The 23109-nt window shown below is 38.7% G+C and overlaps 1 protein-coding gene across 1 annotated transcript; it reads right to left on the bottom strand.

The window, feature by feature from the left end:
• Window positions 1-923: 923 nt before the first annotated feature.
• On the bottom strand, window positions 924-22264 carry CUNH3orf85 (chromosome unknown C3orf85 homolog). Its single transcript, XM_037148877.2, has 3 exons — window positions 22039-22264; window positions 9241-9374; window positions 924-5652 (listed from the first exon to the last, which is right to left on the bottom strand). Exons 1-3 carry the CDS (start codon window positions 22085-22087, stop codon window positions 5563-5565), a joined length of 273 nt encoding a protein of 90 aa, XP_037004772.2. The 5' UTR covers window positions 22088-22264; the 3' UTR covers window positions 924-5562.
• Window positions 22265-23109: the final 845 nt, after the last annotated feature.

Raw genomic sequence — 23109 nt, 5'->3', positions numbered from 1 at the left:
AATATAAATCTCAGGTAAAACCTGCCCTTAAAATGTTTATATTGTAATAATAAAATATATACTGCAGTAATAGTATAAAAATATATTGTTGGTATAAAATAGACTATAATAAATAGAAAGGTTGTAATTATAGTGATTGCATATATTACTGTTATGCATCCTTTGAAGCCTAACACCTCCTCAGGGGAGGCTGGCCTGACTCCCCTGACTCCCCCAGACTGAGTAAGGTGTCTAGCCACTGTGCACACACAATTTGCAATTTAAATCTCTGTAATTCATCTAACACAGTGGATGTTTATCTTTCTTACTGAATTGAAAGTTCTATGGAGAAGGTACTGTGTGTCTCAATGGCTTTTGTATCTCCACCTTGACAAGGTCAAAGAAAACTGGCAACAGTGTTTGTTAAATAACAGAATAAATGAGTCAAGCAATGATGCAAGGTATCAAGAATATTTGAGGAGAGTAGATGAACTAATAGTAAAGGGACCAGATCATGGGGAGCTTTGAGTTCTGGAGCCAACTGTGATACTGAGAAAAGAGCATGGATTTTCATATAAACTTAGGCAAGCTGATAATGACAGCTAACTTTTAATCAGTTGTTTACTTACCTACCTGGCACTGTTCTAATTGCTTTATGTGTATTATCTTATGCATCTCTCTCATTAAGTAGATCCAATCATTCTCATAATACAGGAGAGGAAACAGACCCAGAGAGCTAAACGACATGCACAAGATTGCACAGCTAGCATCGGTGAAGCCAGGATATAGGTTTAGACATTCTAAGTGCTGTTTTAGACAGAACTTTAGTTAGCTGTATTAATGTAATCTACCTAAGCCTTAATATTTATCTGTACAATGGGTCTTATAAGACCTTCTTTGTTAGAATATTATGATATTCAATAAGATAAAGTGTATAAAGTAACTAGTATAGTGCACAGCAAAGTCTATAATATCCTAATAAATGTTATTTTCTCCTCTCTGAGTCAATTTTTTTAGAATTAAGTTTTTGAGCAAGATATACAAGGCCTGTCCAGAAAGTATCCAGCCACATATTATGAAAAACAGAGACATTTATTGAAGAAGATACAAGATACAAGAAACACTGCACACAGGACAATGACATCTCAGTCCCCTTCAAAGTAGGCACCTGGGGACCTCACTCAGTTTTCCCTATTGCCATCAGCTGCTGTATCATATTTTCCTGAATCTTATCAACAGTCTCTGAAATCTCTTCCTTTCAAAGGTGACTTTACTGTTGGGAAAAGCCAGAGGTCACAAGGTATAAACTCTGGGCTCTACGGGGGCTGAGACACCTGGGTGATTTTATGTTTTGCTAAAAAAAACCCTCTGCACAAGATATAATGCATGAGTGGATGCACTGTGATGAAGCTGCCAGTCACCAGTTGCCCACAGCTTCGGTCTTCTGAATCATCTGAATAATTCCTGTGGAGGAATATTCTAGCTTAATGCAAAATTTGATGCATATTCATCGCTCTCCTCACTCAGTCATTTTGAATGTGTTGGCCACACAGTGCACATGCTCATTCAACAGCCTCTACTGCCCCCACAGACTAGTACAGCGAAGTCATCACTGCTCACATGTGCACATTCCAGTTCACTCTCCTTGGCTAGCATTGTTACATTGATGTTGTGCAAACCATTCTCATTATATTAGCAATGGCTATACTTTTTCTGGACAGACCTCATATAACAAGACTAGAACTGTGCTTCTTATGAATCTCATTGAAGGAAGACACAAAATTGTTTCTTTGGACTTATTTAGCATGGAAACCGTATGAACCACCTTTACAACAATTCTAGAGGATAGAATGTCCAAGATACTATAATAAGAAGTCAGCCTGATATTTGGTATATTTTTTAATGCTTCCATAAAAATGCAGAAAACTTAGCAGAATGGTGTTTATGTAATAAGAAGAGTGGTTCTAGTGAGCCTTAAATTTGCAGCAAAATCTCAGGGAAGTCTTTACCTTCATCATTACCAGTCAATTCTACTTAAATAGTGGGACTATTTAATCAATCCCACAGGGAAGGCAAATCCAAATGGTTTGCTTTAGATTTTAGAATGGCAACCTACTTCAGAAGAATTCAGAGTCACCACAGTAGTTATGATATTCATGCTGCAGTAGAACATGTGGACATCCCAGCTGCAGAGGTCGTTAGAGTCTCCAGAAGTAAGTGAAGGGAAGGGTCAGTCTCTGATCCTCTCTCTGTTTCCTAATATGGTCCAGATTGGCAACGTTTGTTAAGGGCTCTTAAAAATGTTAAAAAGTCTTTAGTCTTCACATAGCAAGACTCTTACATAGGTTTACATACTAGGTACAGATTAAAACAAAATTAGAACTCCTGTCTGAAAAAAATCAATTATGTCATCCCATATACCATTTTGAAAGTAATAATTTAAGTGGAGGTAACTATCTAGATAATTGGTACCTCAATACAATCAATTTCCTCAAAGACTAAATTCAGAGTTATTCTGGTCCCAGCTGATTTTGCATATAAGCAACAAATATGTGGTACCTGGCTTTTATAAATTCTATCTGAAAAACTGAATAGTCACCACTTTTTGCTCAGCTATGTTGAAGTTAACTGAATGTCCAGATAAATTATTTTATGTAGACCTGAGCTATTTTGTTTGTTGCTTTGTTTTGTTTGTTTTCTATTTATTTATTTATGTATTTTGCTATTTTTAATGTTCATAATCCCTTCACCTTTTTCAACCAGTCCCCACACTGTTTGTTTGTTTTCTGGTATTATATAAATTTTCCATGGAATTATGTTTGAACAAGAAACCTCCTTTCCACGCTTGTTTGGCCAGATAACCACCTAATAGCAGAGTTGCTTTTCCATGTTACTTAAATCAAAATCAACCTAGCAGCTCACTTACAATTTTACATTATTAAGGGCCCATACTCCACTAAACTTCTTTCTTGTACTATACTGAAAAGGTTAATTAAAATCTTTTTCCTTTTTTTCCACTCTGCGTTGTTCCAACCACAGCTGTGTGAGTTTGTGCATATTGCATGTATATCTGTATGTGTGTGTGAATAAACTATCTGAAGAACTTTAAGCAGGTTGTAATAGTTCATTTTGTGTGTCAACCTGGCTGGGCTCCTGTGCCCAGATATGTGGTCAAACATTGTTCTGGATGTTACCATACAGATGTTTTTGGACAAGAATCACATTTGATGTGATTACAAATCACATAATCACAATTTATGGTGGACTTTGAGTAAAGCAAATTGCCCTCTGTGATGTGGGTGGGCCTCATCCAATCAGCTGAGGGCCTGAATAAAACAAAGGGACTGAATTCCTGAGCAAGAGAAGATTGTGCTAGGAGATGATCTTAGAAATTGAACTGCTACACTGGCTCTTTTCTAAATCTTCGGCCTGCGGCCTTTGGACTTGAACTGCAACCTGGTTCTTCTCTTGTCTTCAGCCTGCCAACACACCCTGCAGTTTTTGGACTTTGACAGCCTTCTTAATTGCATGAGCCAGTTCCTTAAAATAAATCTCTTTATATATGCATGCACACACATACATCTTATTGATTCTGATTATCTGGAGAACCCTGACCCATGCCCGGGCATTCTCTAGTTTCACAGTAAATAATCAAAGAGTAGAACATTGTGATAGTAAAATGTATATTATTGTTGAAACACTGATGATACATTTATATATAATCTCAAACTTTTCTTAATGCAAAATGAAATGATTCACCTTCTTTATTTTGTCCATTTAATTGTGTTTGAAATCTCTGTTGTGACAGCATGGATAAACCTGGAGAACATTATTCTAAATGAAATAAGCCAGTCAGAAGAAGACAAATACCATGTGATTTCACTCATATGTGGCATCTAATGAACAAACTGTGCTAACAAGCAAAATATTGGCAGACTCCTGGAGAGCTGGCTGACAGCTCTGCCCGGTAGGGTGTGTGTGTGTGTGTGTTGGGGGGTGATAGGAGCTGGCAAAAGAGGAAGAAGGACTCATGGACAGACAACAGTGTGGTGATTGTTGGGAGGAGGATGTGAATGGAGGTGGAAGAGGGTATAAAGGGGATAAATGGTAATGGAAAAAATACAATAAACTACTAATAAAAAGCCAGTTTCTTTGTATTGAAAGTAGATAACAGTTAATGTAATCAATCATGCAGTAACTTTTAATTTCTCACTGAAAACATTTCTAGGGGATGGAATAAGAACTGGAATACTTAATAGCTGCCAGTATCCTCTTGGAGAAGAGCATCTTCTTGGCATCTTATGTTACTGATAGACCCACTCCTGAAAAAGTGTGTGAGACTATTGTAAGAACACATGAGGCCAATTGTGGTCTTACAGGGAATGCTTCCATTTACCAAATAAATCCCCTCCCCACTCAGAGGACAATGGACCTAGGTCTATAAAGAAAAACATACAAAAATTTTACTTATCTGTGATTTGGGGTGGGGCAGTCTTAGTGATTTGGTTGTATAATCTCCTGAGTATTTCTCAAACTACAGTACTGAGGTAGCATTCCATGGGTATATGGAAAACTATAGGATAAGTATAGTACACATTTCTTTCGAGTCAATTTTTCAGTTTCACAAAAGATTAATAAATATCCCTGGCCAGTAAGTTAAATTTGTTATTTCATATTAAAATAAGCATCAATAATATATTATGAACTAGGAAGCAAACTTGCGTACATTTTATAATACTTCTGAGGAAAACTAAGCCAGGTGGCTCCGTTGGTTGGAGCATTCATTCCATGGGCCAAACAGTTGTGAGTCCGATTCCCCATCAGAGCATGTAGCTGGTTCAACTGTGGGTTCAATGCCTGGTCAGAGTGCATACAGGAGGCAACCAAACAATGTTTCTTTCTCACTTTAAAGTTTCCCTCTTTCTCTCTCTCTCCTTCTCTGCCTCTAAAATCAATAAACATATTCTCAGGCAATGATTTAAAAAACTGCTGAGGAAGTTTACATCATAGATGAGTGGCTTTCAGTGGGTTCCTAGTCATCAACCACTCCCCAATATGAGTTAAGATTTTACTCTCTACTGGCCCCAGCAATACACTTTTGATGAAAAAATTTTCAGAGTGGGGTCTTAAAACAAACTGGCTTTAATCAGTGACAAATATTAAAGAAAAGAGAAGAGGGCCAGCTCCATTTGAGAAATCCCTCTTTTTTAAATTAAAACGTAAACTAACAAAGAAGAGGCAATAGAAAGCAATGGCTATGAACAGAGAGTTTTAATGACACTGCTTTAAAAAAAGTTTATTTTTCCATAAAAGCCCTCTTTGGTAAATGTTATTACTTTCTTGTACTATAGTCTTTTTTATTTTAGTTCTTATGTTATCTACCATTTATGGAAAGCTTCAAATTCTAGGTAACAGATGAATTTTTATATTTACTTTTGTTCAACACCTCTATGCGACAGACATAATAAATAATCTAGTAAAGGACGAGCATTGGCCTTCAGCTTGCTGGAGCCCTTGGCTTTGGTGCACTGCCGCGCTCACTCCCACCATTCTTGTTGTCCTGGCTTAACCAGCAAAGCACATTTACCGGGCGGTAGACGTGTCAGAGGTGAAGGTGTTCCCACTCAGATAATACTGTGCTGTTGTTCTCAAAGCCCTCCATGTTTCATAAGCCTGCAATACAAGGAAACTCAAATTGTGATTTCTGAGTGTGTAGAACACACTCTGTATCAGTTATTCTGAGTATCGTACAAATATTTGCCTAAAAGATTGGAACAAATACAATGGAAGAATAATTCTGATTAAGGTTTGGTTTTCAACGCATTTAGTAGTCTGTTTATTTCACTGCTGAGAAATTTCGCAGCATCTGTGGGGCCAGGGTATGAACTGAGGTGGTAGCGTCTTGTGACACCACAGCATCTGTGAGCAGACTGCAGCCCTGGTCCATGATTACAGAAAGGAGTGTAGCTGAAAATTTGAATATTCCCTAAAGAAGACACAGTCTTCCAGTCTATGTAATTCTTTTATTTGCCAAATAAACAAAGTCTTGTTTTAATACCTCTAAATTATGCCTGTTGGAGAAAATTAGGCTAAGAGTTAGATGCATTATTCAAGCTGGTGGTTGCCATCAGCAAGCACTAAGCCGAACTAAGCCAACCCTGCTAGACCAGTTAAAAGCCAGCTATGCAGAGAAAGGACAGGCCTCAGGCTCCAAGAAAACAAGGAAACTTAATTTTTAAAGTAATTTTATTTAACCCTTATACTTTGTTGTACCGAGAGCCAAATACACGGGGAAAGAAAGAACAGATCAGTGTAGGAATTAATTAATTGTTATACACCTTTGTTTTCTAAATTGCCATTTTAACAGGGAAATCATTACTGACTGAAATCCTTAGATAATTTAGCAATTTCATTTGGCCTGGAGTTTGAAAGAGTTTTTCAATCAAAATAATGAAATAAAAGTGGTGAATTAAAGTTTCTTGTTGAACTCATAGGACTTGTGGCCAAGATGGAGGCATAGGTAGACACACTGTGCTTCCTCGAACAACAAAAATAAGGCAACGACAATTCAGAAACAAAGTAACAACCAAAACTGAAAGAAAATTGAACTGTATGGAAGTCCGACAACCAAGGAGTTAAAATACACACATTCATCCAGACCTGTAGGTGGGGCGGAGTTGGGCAGCCCAGCGGAGAGGGGTTGCAGCACAGGAAGCAGTGACACCGGGTGAGCAAAGCACCCTGGGCATGCAAGGTGGCACCGGGCAGACCCTGGGCACCCAGGTGACGGCTGGCAGACCCAGTGAGGCAGTGATTGAGAAATGGGCACCTTGTGCAAGGTGGTTGGCTGATTAGGCAGTGGTCCCACATTCACAGGCAGCTAACTGAGGAGCGAGACAGATCACTCAACCCAGGGTTCTAGCGCTGGGAAATAAAGCCTCAAAACACTGATTAAAAACACTTGCAGGGGTTGAGGCAGGGAGAGACTCCCGCAAAGGAAAGTTCGTTGGAGAAACACACAGGGTCTTAGAATGCACACAAGCCCACCCACATGGGAATCAGCACCAGAAAGGCCCAGTTTGCTTGGGAGAAGAGGCGGAAGGGACTGGGGTACAACAGAGAGCAGAGCCAAGCACCATTTTTTCCCTCTCAGACCCCACCCTCACATACAGCATCATAATCCAGCAACTAGGTTGCGCCACCCTGGTGAACACCTAAGGCTCTGCCCCTCATATGTGACAGGCACCAACAGACCAAAACATTGTGGCTCAAGCAGAAAAACAGCTCAAAGCCCCAGAGCCAATACTTCTATGCAACTAAGAGATAGTGACAACCTATCAGATGCACAGTTCAAAGCACTGGTGTTCAGGTTACTCTCGGATCTGGTTGATTTTAGTCACAAATTAGATGAACAAATGAAGGCTAACCTAAGTGAAATGAAGGAAAATACACAGGGAACCAATAGTGATGGAAAGGAAACTGGGACTCAAATTAATGGAGTGGACCAAAGGAAGAAAGAAACATTCAGCTAGAACAGAATGAAGAAACAAGAATTCAAAAAAAAACGAGGAGAGGCTTAGGAACCTCCAGGACATTTTTAAATGTTCCAACATCCGAATTATAGGGGTACCAGAAGGGGAAGAGAGCAACAAGTGGAAAACTTATTTGAACAAATAATAAAGGAGAACTTCCGCAATCTGGCAAAGGAAATAGACTTCAGAAAATCCAGGAAGCTCAGAGAGTCCCAAAGAAGTTGGACCCAAGGAAGAACATAATAAGGCACATCATAATTATATTAGCCAAGATTAAACTGAAGGAGAGAATCCTAGAAGCAGCAAGAGATAAGGAGACAGTAACTTACAAAAGACTTCCCATAAGACTGTCAGCTGATTTCTCAAAAGAGACCTTGCAGGCAAGAAGGGGTTGGAAAGAAGTATTCCAAGTCATGAAATCCAAAGACCTACATCCAAGATTGCTCTATCCAGCAAAGCTTTCATTGAGAATGGAAGGGCATATAAAGTGCTTCTCAGATAAGGTCAAGTTCAAGGAGTTCACCATCACCAAGCCCTTATTTTATGAAATATTAAAGGAACTTATCTAAAAAAAGAAGATAAAAAACATGTATATTAAAATGACAGCAAACTCACAACTACCAACAACCACACCTAAAATAAAAACAAACTCAGGAAACAACTAGAAGAGGAATAGAACCACAGAAATGAAGATCACATGGAGGGTTAGCAACAGGGGAGTGGGAGGAGGAGAGGGGGGAGAAGGTACAGAGAATAAGTAGCATAGATGGCAGGCAGAAAATAGACAGGGGAAGGGCAATAATAGTATGGGAAATGTAAAAGCTAAAGAACTTAAGACACATGGACATGAACTAAAAGGGGGAATGTGGGAGGGAGACGGTGTGCTGGGTGGAGAGGAATGAGGGGGGAAATGGGACAACTGTAATAACATAATCAATAAAGTATATTTTAAAAATAAAGTTTCTTCTTTATTTCTCTTGGAGTGAGAATACAAATGAATAGGAAGATGTACAAAAGGAGAGGAAACGAAATGACTTTAAAGACTGGATAATTGTCATGGAAGGAAAGTAGCTGCTGAACAGGTTAGAGGGAACTGAAATGACCGTGATCCATCTACTCACTCGCCCAAACATGGAATCATTCACTGAGACTTGACTACATAACAGTCATTTTAGTAGCTCCTGAGAATGATGTATAAGACATGACCTTTACCTTTGCAGCCTAGGTAGGGAGGTTGGGTGCACAAAAATAATTCCAGTGTGACGGTTTGTGAGCTATTCACATTCAAACAGCATACAAAGGGAGAGGAGAAGGAAGGGCAAACACCTCCCTAGAAAGCTGGGAAAGGCTTCAGAAAGAGGGAACGTTTGCAAAAGGCACTTTATTGAGAAGAATGGGCAGGCATAGCTCATGGCAGAAGGATAGGAAAAGTCAGGGCTGGGCTAGCTGATGTGATGCCTGATGCCTATTTAAAAAGATGGTTGTGGTGGGAGCGGGAGGGGGCGGGGTCCGGAGGACAGAATAGGGGAGAGAAATGGGGAAAAAGGCGGGACAACTGTAACTGAAAAACGATAAAAAAATAAAATAAATAAACAGTAAAAAATAAATCTATGTAAGAACTATCCCAACATGGAAGATCACAAATAAAAATCATGTTTAATATGCTACAAAAACAAAAAACTAATAAAAAGGTAGTTGCTGAAGGACCATTTGTTTCTAATGCAAATACCTGATCAGCCAGTGTGTTTTTCCACGTTTTCAGACTGTGCTCTGGTTCCCAGTAATCCTGCAAATATATGTGTCTTTTGAAACGTAGGAACTGGTTTGCTGGGTCTTCCAAGAAAAACGGCGCTCCCAGTGCTCCTGTAATTCAGAGTTCAAGAGCACAGCATCTTTTAGGGCAATAGTTTACATCTCAATGTTTCCTCTTAAAGAGACAGAGCTGAGGTCTTTGGGAGAGTGGGTGCCTGGGAAGGAAACCCTGGAAAAGCGCTTTGCCACCATCATGCTGTCACCAGCCTATGTGATCTGTACATGGCACAGCATGAAAGCTAGTGCTGGGTGGTGGACCAAGAATGTTTTCAGGGCTTCTTTCTGTATATGAATGAGAGCCACAAACCCGGAATCAAATCTCAGCTCTATCACTTTTTTAGGCAAGTTGTGTAGTATCTCTGAGCTCTGTTTTTTGTATGTAAAGAGGAATAAGAAGAATAACAATAACACAGTGACAAAATTATGTTGGATTACTGGAAGGATTAGTTAAATTAATGGATGTAAGCCACCTGACTCAAACCTGGAAGTCAGCAATTTTGTTCTTGCTTTCTTAGCCTTCTGAAATAACACATATTTCAGTTTAAAGTAGATTGCTCCCAAATCTGGCACTGCAGTTAAAATTGTTAGTATTGATTGTTAGTAAACTTCTTTGTATTGTTAAATCAAACAGGTGTGTATTTTTCTCTCTCCTTCCCACTTCAGGGTTAAGAAAAAATATAATTTTTAAAATCCTGAATTCTTTAAGATTTTAAAATTTTAACAGTTTGTTCTGTGTTTTTATTTCTAAATAAAACACAATCATGTTCAGAGTTGTAACTTCAATCAATATAAAGGAAAACATACTCTTGACCTGCATGTAACAGTACAACCTGTTTATTGCTTGTGGTAAAGAAGCACTTATTACAATTGTAGTTGCAAGCAATGCTATGTTAGGCACTTCACAGCTTTGTCATTAACAGACCCCTATAGACCAATACTCTGTCGACTGGGGTGCAGTGAGCTAGGGCAATGAAACCTCTCTATAGGAGAGGGAAAGAAAAGGTCTAAGGTGCAAAACAAAACAAGGCAACACAAGATTCAATTGTGCTAAGGGAGTATTAGAGAGGGTTGCATTGTTGAGCACTGGGGCACTAGGACATAAGCAGACATTTTCATGGTCAGGAAATTGCTTAACCTGTTTCTTGAAGAGAAGATTAATTAGCATGATGGGGGAGAAGGGGCAAGCCTTTAAATATTAAGCTATTGGAATGATGAGAGCAAAAGTCGCTGGTAATCTAAAAGAACAATGTCTGAAAACAAATGTAAACACAAATATTAATAATGTTAGCTAACATTTATTGAGCATGGTGCTAAATATAGTACCTAAATTACTTTATTTAACGTTTACAACAAACCTAAGTAGTTGTACTGTCAATCATTTCGTTTTGTAGACACGGAAACAAAGTCACAGAACAGTTAAAAAATCTGCTCGAGGCCACACAGCTAGTGGGAGGTGGAAATGCAATTCTCCCTTCAGAGCCACTGCACTATATTATGACTGTGAGACAGGAATGCTTCGGGTCAGATAATAGTAAATAATAAATAAATAATAATAATAGTAAAAGTTTTATGCATTTATAGGAAAAAAACAATCATTACTTATACAATCTCTAAGATTTGCATGCTTTACCAGGCTTGGTCTTGAGTTCCGAGCAGGGTTCTAGTTGTTAGCCCTATTATTTACAGTTTAATTTGTCAATCCAAGAACCTCTAGTTCCAAATGAGTGCCTATTGAAAATAATAACCTCTCTGGGTATCAACCATTAGTCAGGCTGCCTCTGGGTGCAAAACACTGGATGAAAGGGCCTAAGAACAGAGGAACAAGGTAAGGTTCAGGTTCAAGGACCCTTACTTTGCCAGTATGATTGAAAGATATCTCTGTGGTGTAGATGTGCCAAAGATAATCTTGGAAAGCTAATCTGGAGCTTGATTCTGAAAGATTATTATTATCATACCAAAGAGTTGGGACTTTATTCTGTAAATGGTAATCACTTCTGTACCAGATGATAGGACCCATTTTCCATTTAAAATTTTTGTTTTATTGTGTTAAAATATACTAACATAAGTATATGATTCAGTGGTATCAAGTACATTCACAATGTTTTCTTTGCAACCATCACCATGTCTCCAGAACTTTTGTATTACCTCAAATATAAACTCTGTATTCTTTAAACAGAAACTCCCATCATCCTCTCCCTCCCCAACCCCTGGTAACCACCGTCTGCTGTCTCCATGAGTTAGCCTTTTCTAGGAATCTTATATAAGGGGAATCATGTAATATTTGTCCTCGAGTGTCTGACTTATTTCACTCGGTACAGTATCTTCAATGTTTATCCATGTTGTAGCATATGTCAGCATTTCATTCCCTTTTAAGGATAAGTAATATTTGGTTGTATATGTCAGCATTTTGTTTATCCATTCATAGATTTACTTATGAAAACTGCGTTGTCAGTAGTATGGAGGGTACATGGTAAAAGGAAGAGAGCAGAGTGAGTGAAATGAGGTCAGAGGCTCCTTGAATAGTCCAGATGAGAGTAAGTAAGGGTCTGAATCTGGTAAACGATAGAGGGATGGTGAGACAGAATAGATTTGGAGGGAACAGAAAACTCTCATCCATTTGGACTGACTAGTGTAGACGGACCAGCATTGAAGTTTTGCTTTTGGCTCAGATGTGTTAGTAGGTGACTTTTCAGATTTTTCTTTGATCCCTTTGAAGAAAAAGTATTATACAATGTTCCATGTTTGATGTGTACTTATTTTGTTTCTTAAAAATTTTTTTTAAACACAGGGAATGGCTAGGTAAAGTAAACTTGATACCTTCAATATCTAATAAATATTTTTTAAATATATTTTATTGATTATGCCATTACAGTTGTTCTATTTTCCCCCCTTCATTCCCCTCCCCCTGCACACCCCCTCCCCCACCATTCCCCCCCTGCACACCCCCTCCCCCACCATTCCCCCCTTTAGTTTATGACCATGTGTCTCAAGTCCTTTAGATTCTATATTTCCCCTACTATTCCTGCCCTCCCCCTATCTATTTTCTATCTACTGTCTATGCTACTTATTTTCTGTACCTTTTCCCCCCTTCTCCTCCTCCCACTCCCCTATTGCTAACCCTCCATGTGATCTTCATTTCTATGGTTCTGATCCTGATCTAGCTGTCCTCTTAGTTTGCTTTTGTTTTAGGTGTGGTTGTTAATAACTGTGAGTTTGCTGTCCTTTCACTGTTCATCTTTTTTATCTTCTTTTTCTTAGGTAAGTCCCTTTAACATTTCATATAATAAGGGCTTGGTGATGATGAACTCCTTGAATTTGATCTTATCTGAGAAGCACTTTATCTGTCCTTCCATTCTAAATGAAAGCTTTGCTGGATAGAGCAATCTTGGTTGGAGGTCTTTGGATTTCATGACTTGGAATACCTCTTTCCAGCCCCTTCTTGCCTGTAAGGTCTCTTTTGAGAAATCTGCTGACAGTCTGATGGGAACTCCTTTGTAGGTGACTGTCCCCTTATCTCTTGCTGCTTCTAGAATTCTCTCCTTCATTTTAATCTTGGCTAATGTAATGATGATGTGCCTTGGTGTGTTCCTTCTTGGGTCCAACTTCTTTGGGACTCTCTGAGCTTCCTGGATTTTCTGGAAGTCTATTTCCTTTGCCAGATTGGGGAAGTTCTCCTTTATTATTTGTTCAAGTAAGTTTTCCACTCATGGCTGTTCCTCTTCCCCTTCTGGTACCCCTATAATTCGGATGTTGGAGCATTTAAAGATGTCCTGGAGGTTCCTAAGCCTCTCCACCTTTTTTGAATTCTTGTTTCTTCATCCTTTTCTGTTTGGTCATTTTTTCCCTCCTTCTGGTCCACTCCATTGATTTGAGTCCCAGTTTCCTTTCCATTACTATTGGTTTCCTGTGCATTTCCATTCATTTCAATTAGTTTAGCCTTCATATGTTCCTGTAATTTGTGACTAAAACCAACCAGTTCTGTGAGCATCCTGATCACCAGTGTTTTGAACTATGCATCTGAAAGTCTGGCTATTTCTTCATCACTTAGATTTATGGGCTCTGGGGCTCTGAGTTTTTCTTGAGCCATGTTTTGATCTGTTCCTGTCTTTTACGTATGAAGAGGTGTTCACCAGGGCAGGGCCACCTAGGTCACTGGTTTGTGATGCTATATGTGGGGGTGGGGTCAGAGAGGGACAATAGCGGTCCCCTCTGCCGCTTCTCACTGCTGGAGCCTGCGTGATCCATCTCACTGCTAGCTCCTTTGCCGGTTTATCTGCGCTCGAATGTGTGACTGTGGTCCTCCCTCAGTGGGTCCACCACCTTGCGCCATCAGTGGGTCCGCCTGCTACTCCACGCCTGGGATTCACCCACAGCTGCTGCGCACCTGGGTTGCGCATCCGGGTGGGTCTGGTGGTTCTTTCCTGCCTGACCCCACTCTGCTGCTGGCTCTGCCCCTCTTACCAGTTTGGCTGAAGGGTTCGTTGTTGTCAGACTTCTGTATAGTTCAATTTTCTGTGGTTTGGCTGTGTTTTTGTTGCTAAAACTTTATTGTTTTTAAACTTGGTTTTGCAAGAAGGTACAGTGCTTGCACCTACATGTCCATCTTGGCAGAAATCCCCTAATAAATATTTCTAAATTATGTTTAGATGTAATTTATCGCCAAAAAAGAAAACACACTAATTCTTAAGATAGTGTTATCTAGCATCCTCAAAGAGCAAAACCAATATTCTGCATCATCATTATCCTGGTGCAGTTACATAAAGCTTGGCCATGAAGTGTGCTTTAAAAATCAGCCCTAACTGATATTTTAAGCTCTAACAATGCTGTCTTTTGTAAATCTTCTACTTTTCTTGCTCACAGAAAATGTTTCACTCCTATGATCTCCTCTGGCCTCCCACTCCATGCCCCAGAACAAAGTTCTTACCTCAGTATTATTCGACAAACAGGCATCCAATAAATATTAATTGGTGGTGATAATAACATCACCCAGGAGAGAGAAGGAAGGTGGTATTTATTGTCCTACTTTGCAAATGAGAAAATTGACACACGGAGATGAAATGACTCACTCAAGGTCGCATAGTAAGTCAATAGCAGGACTGGAAATAAAATGTAAGTAATATAGAAGGACATGCTATTATCCTCTCTGCTTGAGAAATTTCTCCTCCCTTTTTTATTCTGCCTGATCACCCTTGAAAGTTAGTGAGAGCAAGATCAGAGTTTTGTATTTGCAGGCCTATATAATACTTCTGGGGTTTGGAAACCGAACCCTGGGTTTTATTACATTTTTGGCTATTAAATGGGTGGGTTTTTTAAATGTAGGCAATATGAGTCAGGTTAATACCTTTATTAAACTTTATAATCATAATCTATGAAAATACATTTTTCTCTTTCTTTCCAACTCCCTATACACTCTCCTTTCTTTCATTCTGTGTCATATCAGTTTTAATAAGACCTGTCAAGCTTAGCTCTACTATAGAAACCATTCTACAATGTCCTCTGCAGAAAAATTTGCACAGTAGCAATAAGGCAGACACTTCAGAGTATGGAGATATTTAAAATCACAGCTCTCTTCACACAGACCAAGAAAGACCAGAGATTTGAAGTCTTGTCCTGGTCCTGGCAGTGGCTAGGTCATCGCCAAGCCACTTTGTGTTCTGGCACCTCCGTTCTTCGTTCTGTCAGATGAGGCCGATCATATCGTTTCTAAGGTCTCTTCCAGCTTGAATATATTTTTATAGATCTATAGAATAGATTTTATTTCTTTTTAGAGAGAGGGAAATGGAGGGAAAAAGACAGGGGGAGAAACATCGACGTGAGAAACATTGATTGGTTGCGTCTCACATGCCCTCACCTGGGAACGTGGCCCACAGCCCAGACATATACCCTGACCAGGAATCAAACCAGCGACCCTTTGGTTCACAAGCTGATGCTCAATCTCTGAGTCTCACCAGCCAGGGCTAGCTCTAATATTTTTTAACTGGAGTGTATTGATAACAAACAGCTCATAAACTGACACTCTCCTTCTCTGTATGGTATTATATCATTGGAAGCACATGGGAGATGCTTCGTGGGCACACTTCCTACTACCATCAAGGAGTTTACATGCTGAGAAGTTCAGCACTGGAACAGACAGAAATAAGTGACAGAGAAATCAAACTAAACCTATCTGATAATTAAGGCAAAACAAATAAAAAGGTATTCATACTATGCACAAAGAGATCAGTGCCCATTATAGGCTGATGAGCAGTATGAGAGTCACAGGTGCTATACAATTAAAAGTGGAAAGACTCCCTGTATTGCCATTATGCAGGGAAGGTTGAAAAAGAGATTTTGCTTGGGTAGTGGAGAAATTACTGAATAGTCAATATACTATGCACATGACCATGAAAACGATACTTGTGATAGGAACCTGTACACTAAAAAGATCAGTGTGAACTAATATGAAACTTAAGATACACAATGAAAGGGGAGAGTCTGATGGCAGATTCCTGTTTTCTTCCACTCAGAGGGGGTTCATCTAGAGTAATCCCAGGCCTTTCTTCTCTCTTTTGTGTACTCTGTCCCTCAGAAGGGGAAGTGCCTCATTTAATTTGGTGAATCCAAGAGACATAACTTAGCCTGTCTAGCTGCTCTTCCTTCTTCCTCTGCAGACCGAGCTGCCCTCAGAGGGCATGTTTTCTGTCCCGGTTCTACAACCTGTGATTGGATGTGAAATGTGCCAAATGGTGCATCCAGTCATCAGGCTGTTTATGTACTTGAAGTATATAGTGCACTACAACTTCCTATTTGCTTTTCTCAGCAATAAAGAAAATGAATTGCCTTCCATAATCATCTATGATTTATTTCTCACACTGATCAAAACCAGGACAAATAAAAGGAGCGCTATGTGTCAAAGAGACCATAACAGGTCTGTGGTCTCACAGTCTCACTAAGAAACAGGACAAATAAAACGGCACAGACCATCTTTCCTCACGTGACCTTCAGTGCCTGTGAAGCAAATGTGTTGGGATTCCACCGGCACAGAAGATGCAAAGTGTCTTCTGGTTCACAGGATAGACTTGCGGTAGCACTTTCCCTTGGGGCTGGGTGACACTGATATTTGTAGTGTTACCTGACACTTAGTACTGGAGATGACGAATAAGCACTACAGTCCTGTCACAAGTTCAAGACACTTAATATTGTGATACTGAAAATAAAGCACTTAGCACTCAGTCTAAGCAATGAGAGAATAACCTTTATTTACTATTTTTATTGAACTGAGTCTCAGTCCTTGCCCTTAAATTATTTATGTTTTAGAAAGTAATATATGTACCCAGGCAATTATGCTTGCACAAAAATTAAGTACTGAAAGTATAAATGGTCACTAGGAATTAAGAACAAAAGATAATCAGGAGAAAATGATATATAGACATCCTGTATATATGATATAAATGATATATAGATATATAGCAATACGGGAACATTTTCAAAGATCTCTAAAAATGAGGGAGAAATTTTATAATTTTGTGAAAGATTAAAATACTCATGTTTAGGTTCATATTTTTTAGGCTTGAATATTTTATTCTTTATATTAAGTAAATAATTTTCTGCACAAATAATAAAATAGTTAATTTTTTTCCCTTTTCATTCTTCATTTTAGTTATTGACTAAAAGTTCATGGTGGAAGATAAAAGCGTTGTATTTAATAAAATGTTTTCTCTCACTTTGCTATAATTCAGGTAAAAATTAGTGAGAGAGAAAATGAGAGGTAAGAAATTTGGGTTGTGAGAGAAAAAAGTGTGAAAAAGAAAAAGAAGATAGGAGAAGAGAGAAATCAAGAAAAATATCAAAGGGAAAAGAGAAAAAAGAAGGGGGGTTGCAAAATGTAGCCACGGGAAGAAGGAACATGACAAAAATCGGGAGTAAAAAGAGAGAAAGCAGAGGTGTAACGGACACGAACTGGAAAAAAGAGAGACACTGAACTGTGGGAGGGACCAGCTCTCAAACCCTCAGCATCATAATAAACTATCTGTTAATAAAATGCTTTGCAACTGAACTTTTAACTCGGGAACTTCAACTTTATTGACGTTGCAATTGCTGATGTGTTGAGTACTTTGAAATGTAAACAGAGACTTCAATCTGTTTTAACCTGCTCTCAGTCACAAACATACAGCTGCATCCACACTCACTCTTGTGCCCATGCAATTCCCTGGCATGTATTCTGGAGCCGGCCTATATTTTATTGTTTTTTGATCTTGTAGACAGAGAAATTTGTAACTCACGAAAGGCAGCATCTTACATGATTCAATAGTGACCCCTTCTGGGTCACTGCCTATGTGTGTTGACGGGATTCCCAACTCTAATGCCATGACAAATGATTCCACATGGGAAGGAAAAGGGGCAGGAGAACAGTTTTTCTACAACATTCAGCATGCTCAATGCATCTAGTAATCGGCAATGACATTTTTTTGTCCAACCAAATTATTTTCTCAGTTTATTCTTACTACCCACTTTCTTCACAGCATCAATCAACCTTAAGCCAAAGTGAGTAGATAAAATTAAGAACAAACTCTTATAAACAGGAACCAAAAGCGAATCAGTGAATACAGACCCTCCAAGAAATTGGAGGGCTGCAGACCTGACAAAAAAGGCCCATTTCTTCCATGGAAGAGTTGACAAAAAAAAAGTCCTGGGGAATAAAATGTAAGCTTAATAGCTCTGTCAAAAGAAAACAGACAAACTTTAGGACAAATTGGCCTTGGTTACTAACCACGAACTGAAAACCAAGAGCTGAAACTATGCTTGAGAAACCATTTGATCTTTCCTCTGTATAAAAGCAGAAGACAGCCCTGGCTGGTGTAGCTCAGTAAATTGAGCATGGTCTGCAAACCAAAGGGTCGCTGGTTCGATTCCCAGTCAGGGCATATGCCTGGGTTGCAAGGCCAAGCCCCCCAGCTGGGGCCACATGAAGAGGCAACCGTACATTGATGTTTCTCCCCTCTCTTTCTCCCTCCCTTCCTCTCTCTCTAAAAAATAAATAAAATTTAAAAATTAAAAAAAAAACAGAAGACATATACTCTGTAGATAGTCCTGGTCATTGGCCAATAGTAAGGTCATGACCTCCCTTCCCGAAACTATTTCATACATGAGTCAACCGCAAGAATTGGTTTACTTATACAGTGAAACACTTTCTATATTTGTGTATTTTTCTTATGTGATATGAGGCTGTTTGATTTTAATAAGTGCCTTGTCAAGGTGGAACATACTGAGTTTAGGACTTGTTTTTTACCCTCAGTTCAGCTAGGAACTTTCATAGAGAGCCTTTGATTACATCCTGGTTTGGCTCCACTTCCTCAGATAACTCGTCCAGCTTCCTGACTCTGGCCTTTCCTTTTGGAACCAATGGCTACGACATTGGCTCCATTACTTTTCCTCGTGCCTCTCCCATTTCTGCCTATTCTATATCTAGTATTGTAGTGCCAGGGGCGGGGGGAGGAGCAGTTTGCAGAAAAAAGAGTTTTCTTTTCAGAAGACCAAGATGTAGGATTTGGATGTGAATCAGCATCCACTATAGATTAACTGTGCAGTTTGGTCATTTATTGTGTCTAGGCCTGTTCTCTTTTTGTACCATAAGAGTCGTAACATCTCTTTGCAGAGTGATCCTGAGAGTTGAACTAAAGTAATATATGGACAGCTCCTGACTCATAGTAAAGATTTAAAATAGGGATAGTAATATTTGCTGTTTTATTATAGGAGAAAGTAATTCTTGGCTTAAATGTTAAAGAGGGAGATGCTTTGTTTTGTTTTGTAATCAAATTATGACACTCAGACTTCTAATTCCCTGACCAGGGAATCATTTCCAATGTGTAGAAATGATTACCATTTTGAGACTATCAATAAAATAATTTGGGCACTATGCTGATACATGTAATTACTTGAGTAAGGCTCTTTATCATTTTTGGTGTCAGCATTCCCATCGGGAAAATGGGTAATTAGATCTCTTCTCTACTTATTTCAAATTAGGTTCTAGACAAAAGTAATTTGTTACACAACTAATCTAACAGAAAAGTGTTTTAAGTAATAGAGACACACGAAATTTTGAAATGATAAGCAGAAGGGCTCCAAGGATGAGTAGATGAATAGGCTACATTCTTACATGAAAAAGGGGGAAGGAGAAGCAAACAATGTTGATTCCAGCTATTATTTCCTAATTTAGAGCTGTATGAATTAGAAAATGTCTGATGAACTAGTTATTGGTGTGATGAGTGAATTTGGTTCTAAAGACCAGTTTCTTCAGACCACAAGCCATGGTCTTCTTTCCTGAGGTCCGAAGGCTAACCCAGCAGTGTCACCGGTCCTCCGTCCTTAGTTCTGATCTCAACTTGTAACTTCATGAACTTCAATTTCATAAACTCATTAATTTATTCACTTATTAAGTGAAGTCATTCAAAGCAGTTGTCTTCATAGGTAGACATATTTGTACCTCACCTGGAGTTAAAGTGAATTCCAAATTGTTAAGAGAGTCCACAGAAGTCATTTTTGCAGAACTGTTTTCCTTTTGCTCGATATTGTTGACCCTGCAGTGTTCACAGGTGTGACTAGATGTGGTGCTTTTAGCCTTGTGGTCATACACTGTCACCCACTCTAAAGTCATCTGCATGGATGGGCAGTCAAGGCAAAGCTTTATACTTATGGATTATACCTGGCCACGACTTCAATTTGCAGTGCACCCCTCAGACACTCACTTAAACTGAGCCAGCCTCACTTTTTTCATATGAAGATATGGGCTGTAGTTTCGTATGATGATAATTGATTTATAATAAGTTGGCTAAAAATTTCTAAATCATTTACTTATACATGTCCCAAATAAAAGTACAATGTTGATAATTAAAACTTTTTATTAAAACTATTCACAAACTTAGGAATAAAAAGCTAATTGTGTGCATACAATTAGGCTTAATATATACACAAACATATACATATGTTTAGGTGAATATACCTAGATTAATAGTCTAGGTATGGTATACTGTTGGTGGGAATGCATATTGGTGCAGCCACTATGGAAAACAGTAAAGTTTCCTCAAAAAAATTTTAAAATGGAATTGTCTGATGATGCAGCAATTCCAGTTTTGTGTATATATATCTGAAGAAATCCAAAACATTAATTCAAAAGAATATGTGTACTTACGTTCCTTGCAGTGCTATTTACAACAGCAAAGATAAGGAAACAACCCAAGTTCCCATCAGTAGACAGACAAGTGGATAAAAAAGTAGTGGTACATATATACAATGGAATATTACTCAGCCATAAAAAATAATGAGATCTTTCCATTTGTGACAGCATGGATGAACCTAGAGGGTAAAAGGTCAAGTGAAATAAACCAGACAAAGACAATTACCATATGATTTCATTTATATGTGAAATCAAAAGAACAATATAGGCCAGGGATGTCGAACTCATTTTCACTTAGAGCCACATCAGCCTTGCAGTTGCCTTCAATGGGCTGAGTGTAACTTTAGGACTGTATAAATGTAACTTACTCCTTAGCAGTTAAGTGAGAGCTCGGTACTGCCTCTGGGTAGAAACAAGGTGCTGGGCAGATAAAACAAAGTGGAGGATTGGATTCTGCCCGCAGGCCTTGTGTTTGCCACCTGTGATATAGACAAACAAACAAAACAGAAACAGGCTCACAGACACAGAGAAGAGATTGACAGTTGCCACAGTTGAGGAGGTTGGGGGATGGGTGAAAAGGTGAAGGGATTGGGAAGTAGAAACTGGTAGTTACAAAATAGTCATGGAGCTGTAAGCATAGGGAATACAGTCAACAATATTGTAATAACTATGTATGATGCCAGGTGGATACTTGAAATATCAGGGAGAACACTTTGTATAGTATATGATTATCTAACCACTATACTATAAACCTGAGACTAAAACAAAGTAATAGTGAAAGTAAACTGTAATTGAAAAATAAAAATAAATGATAAATAATGCAAAAAGAAATAAAATATAAGAAATAATCTAGATATAGCCATCTACTTGTTTATTTGTGTGTGTGTGTACCTCAAGCAAAGTACATAAATTTTTTGCACAGGTCTCAAGCTTATCATAACAGTAGAAATTTATTCTGATTTAAGCATCTTCATCAAAAGTATCAAGTGTAGAGATTTAGCTGTGAGGATAATTTATACTTTTGTGAATATCTTCAGTTTTGGTTATAAAAAAAACAAATGACCTCTCACTTCAGTTTAGATGTAAACCACTGAGTTACTGGGCCAGTTTGGCAGCAGATCCTCTGGCCTCCAGTGCCTCCCTTAATCTGTCTTTAAAGCACCACTTGTCTGAGCTACTGCTTGCCCTAAAGGTTAATGAATTCACACTCACAAAGTACCTTGAGGTCTTCACTAACGGTACTTTGTAAGTATTACAGTTTCTAAAAGGCATTTAAATTTCTTTGCCCAAGGACACCAGAACACTTCTTTGGCTGCAATAGTCAGTCTCCTTAGCAACAGTAACATGCTAATATGTTAACACATAATTAAGAATAAAATGATCACAAACATGCAATTAACACATGTTCAAAGCCACAGCATGATACATAGTTTGGTTTCCTCAATGCTTTAGAATTCATCTATGGATAAAGCCTGTTTATTTATGTCTCTAAAAAATCAAAATGAGTTATCTATCAACCTAGTAGTTGTAAAAGATATGATAAATACAAAAATAGGTTCTTACCTATAAGCAATGTTGAACACAGGGCCGCTTGAATCATTTTATAGGTCATGATCTTGTTCGGTTTTTTTTTAAAGATGTCTTTATTATAATTCACTCCCAGCAAAGCATCAGGGCCCACAGGGACTCTCCAGGAGTATGAAGCACACCTGCACACACCGGGCACTGAGGCACTCAGAGAGAGGCTGTTGCTTGAGGTGGCTTTTTTAAAATATAACTCCTGCCTTCTTACCCTTTGGACTTTCTGGATTGACATTGTACAAGCTCTTTTTATATGGGTCATTTATTTATTTACTAATTCTGTCATTAACACTGACGCATGAGATATAAAAAAAGGTAGAAGACTGGATTGCTCATACATTGCTGGTGGGGATATAAAACAACACAGTCACTTTGAAAACAATTTGGCAGTTTCTTAGAAATCTGAGCATGCACTTGGTGTACAACCTAGAAACTGCACTATTGGGCGTGATCTCAGGGTAATGAAAACTCATGTTCGCACCAAAGCCTGCATAAGCATGTTCATAGCAGCTGTATTGGTAATACACAAAAACTGGAAACAACCCAGATGTCTTTCAACAGCTGAATGTTAAACTGACTGAGGTACATCTATACAATGGATTAGTTACTACTCAGCATTAATCATATAATAAAATTATGCATAGACATGACAACTTGGTTGAATTTCAAGGGAATTATAGTGAGTGACAAAAGCCAATCCCAAATGGTTACTTGCTTGTATGCATTCTTCTTGATATGACAAAATTACAGAAATAAGAACATTTTGGTAGCTGCTAGGGATTAAGGACAGAGGTGGGGAGGTGAGTGTGGTTGTAAAACAGCAATACGAGGGACCCTTGGGGTGGTGGAGCTGTTCTGTATCTTGATTGTGGTGTGGCTATGTGAACATAAACATGATAAAATCACATAGAAATAAATACACATCTCTCTCTCTCTCTCACACATGCACACACACTCATGTGCACACACACAAATGAGTACATACAAGACTGGGGAAGTCTGAATAGGATTAGCAGGTTATCTCAAGATTATACCAATATCAGTATCTGGCTG

This window comes from Artibeus jamaicensis, unplaced genomic scaffold (genome assembly GCF_021234435.1).
Source record: "Artibeus jamaicensis isolate MK-2021 breed Jamaican fruit bat unplaced genomic scaffold, CSHL_Jam_final contig_3126, whole genome shotgun sequence".
Classification (NCBI taxonomy): Eukaryota; Metazoa; Chordata; class Mammalia; order Chiroptera; family Phyllostomidae; genus Artibeus; species Artibeus jamaicensis.
Note: the sequence above shows the minus strand (reverse complement) of the source record. Positions and strands in the feature narration are given on the sequence as shown.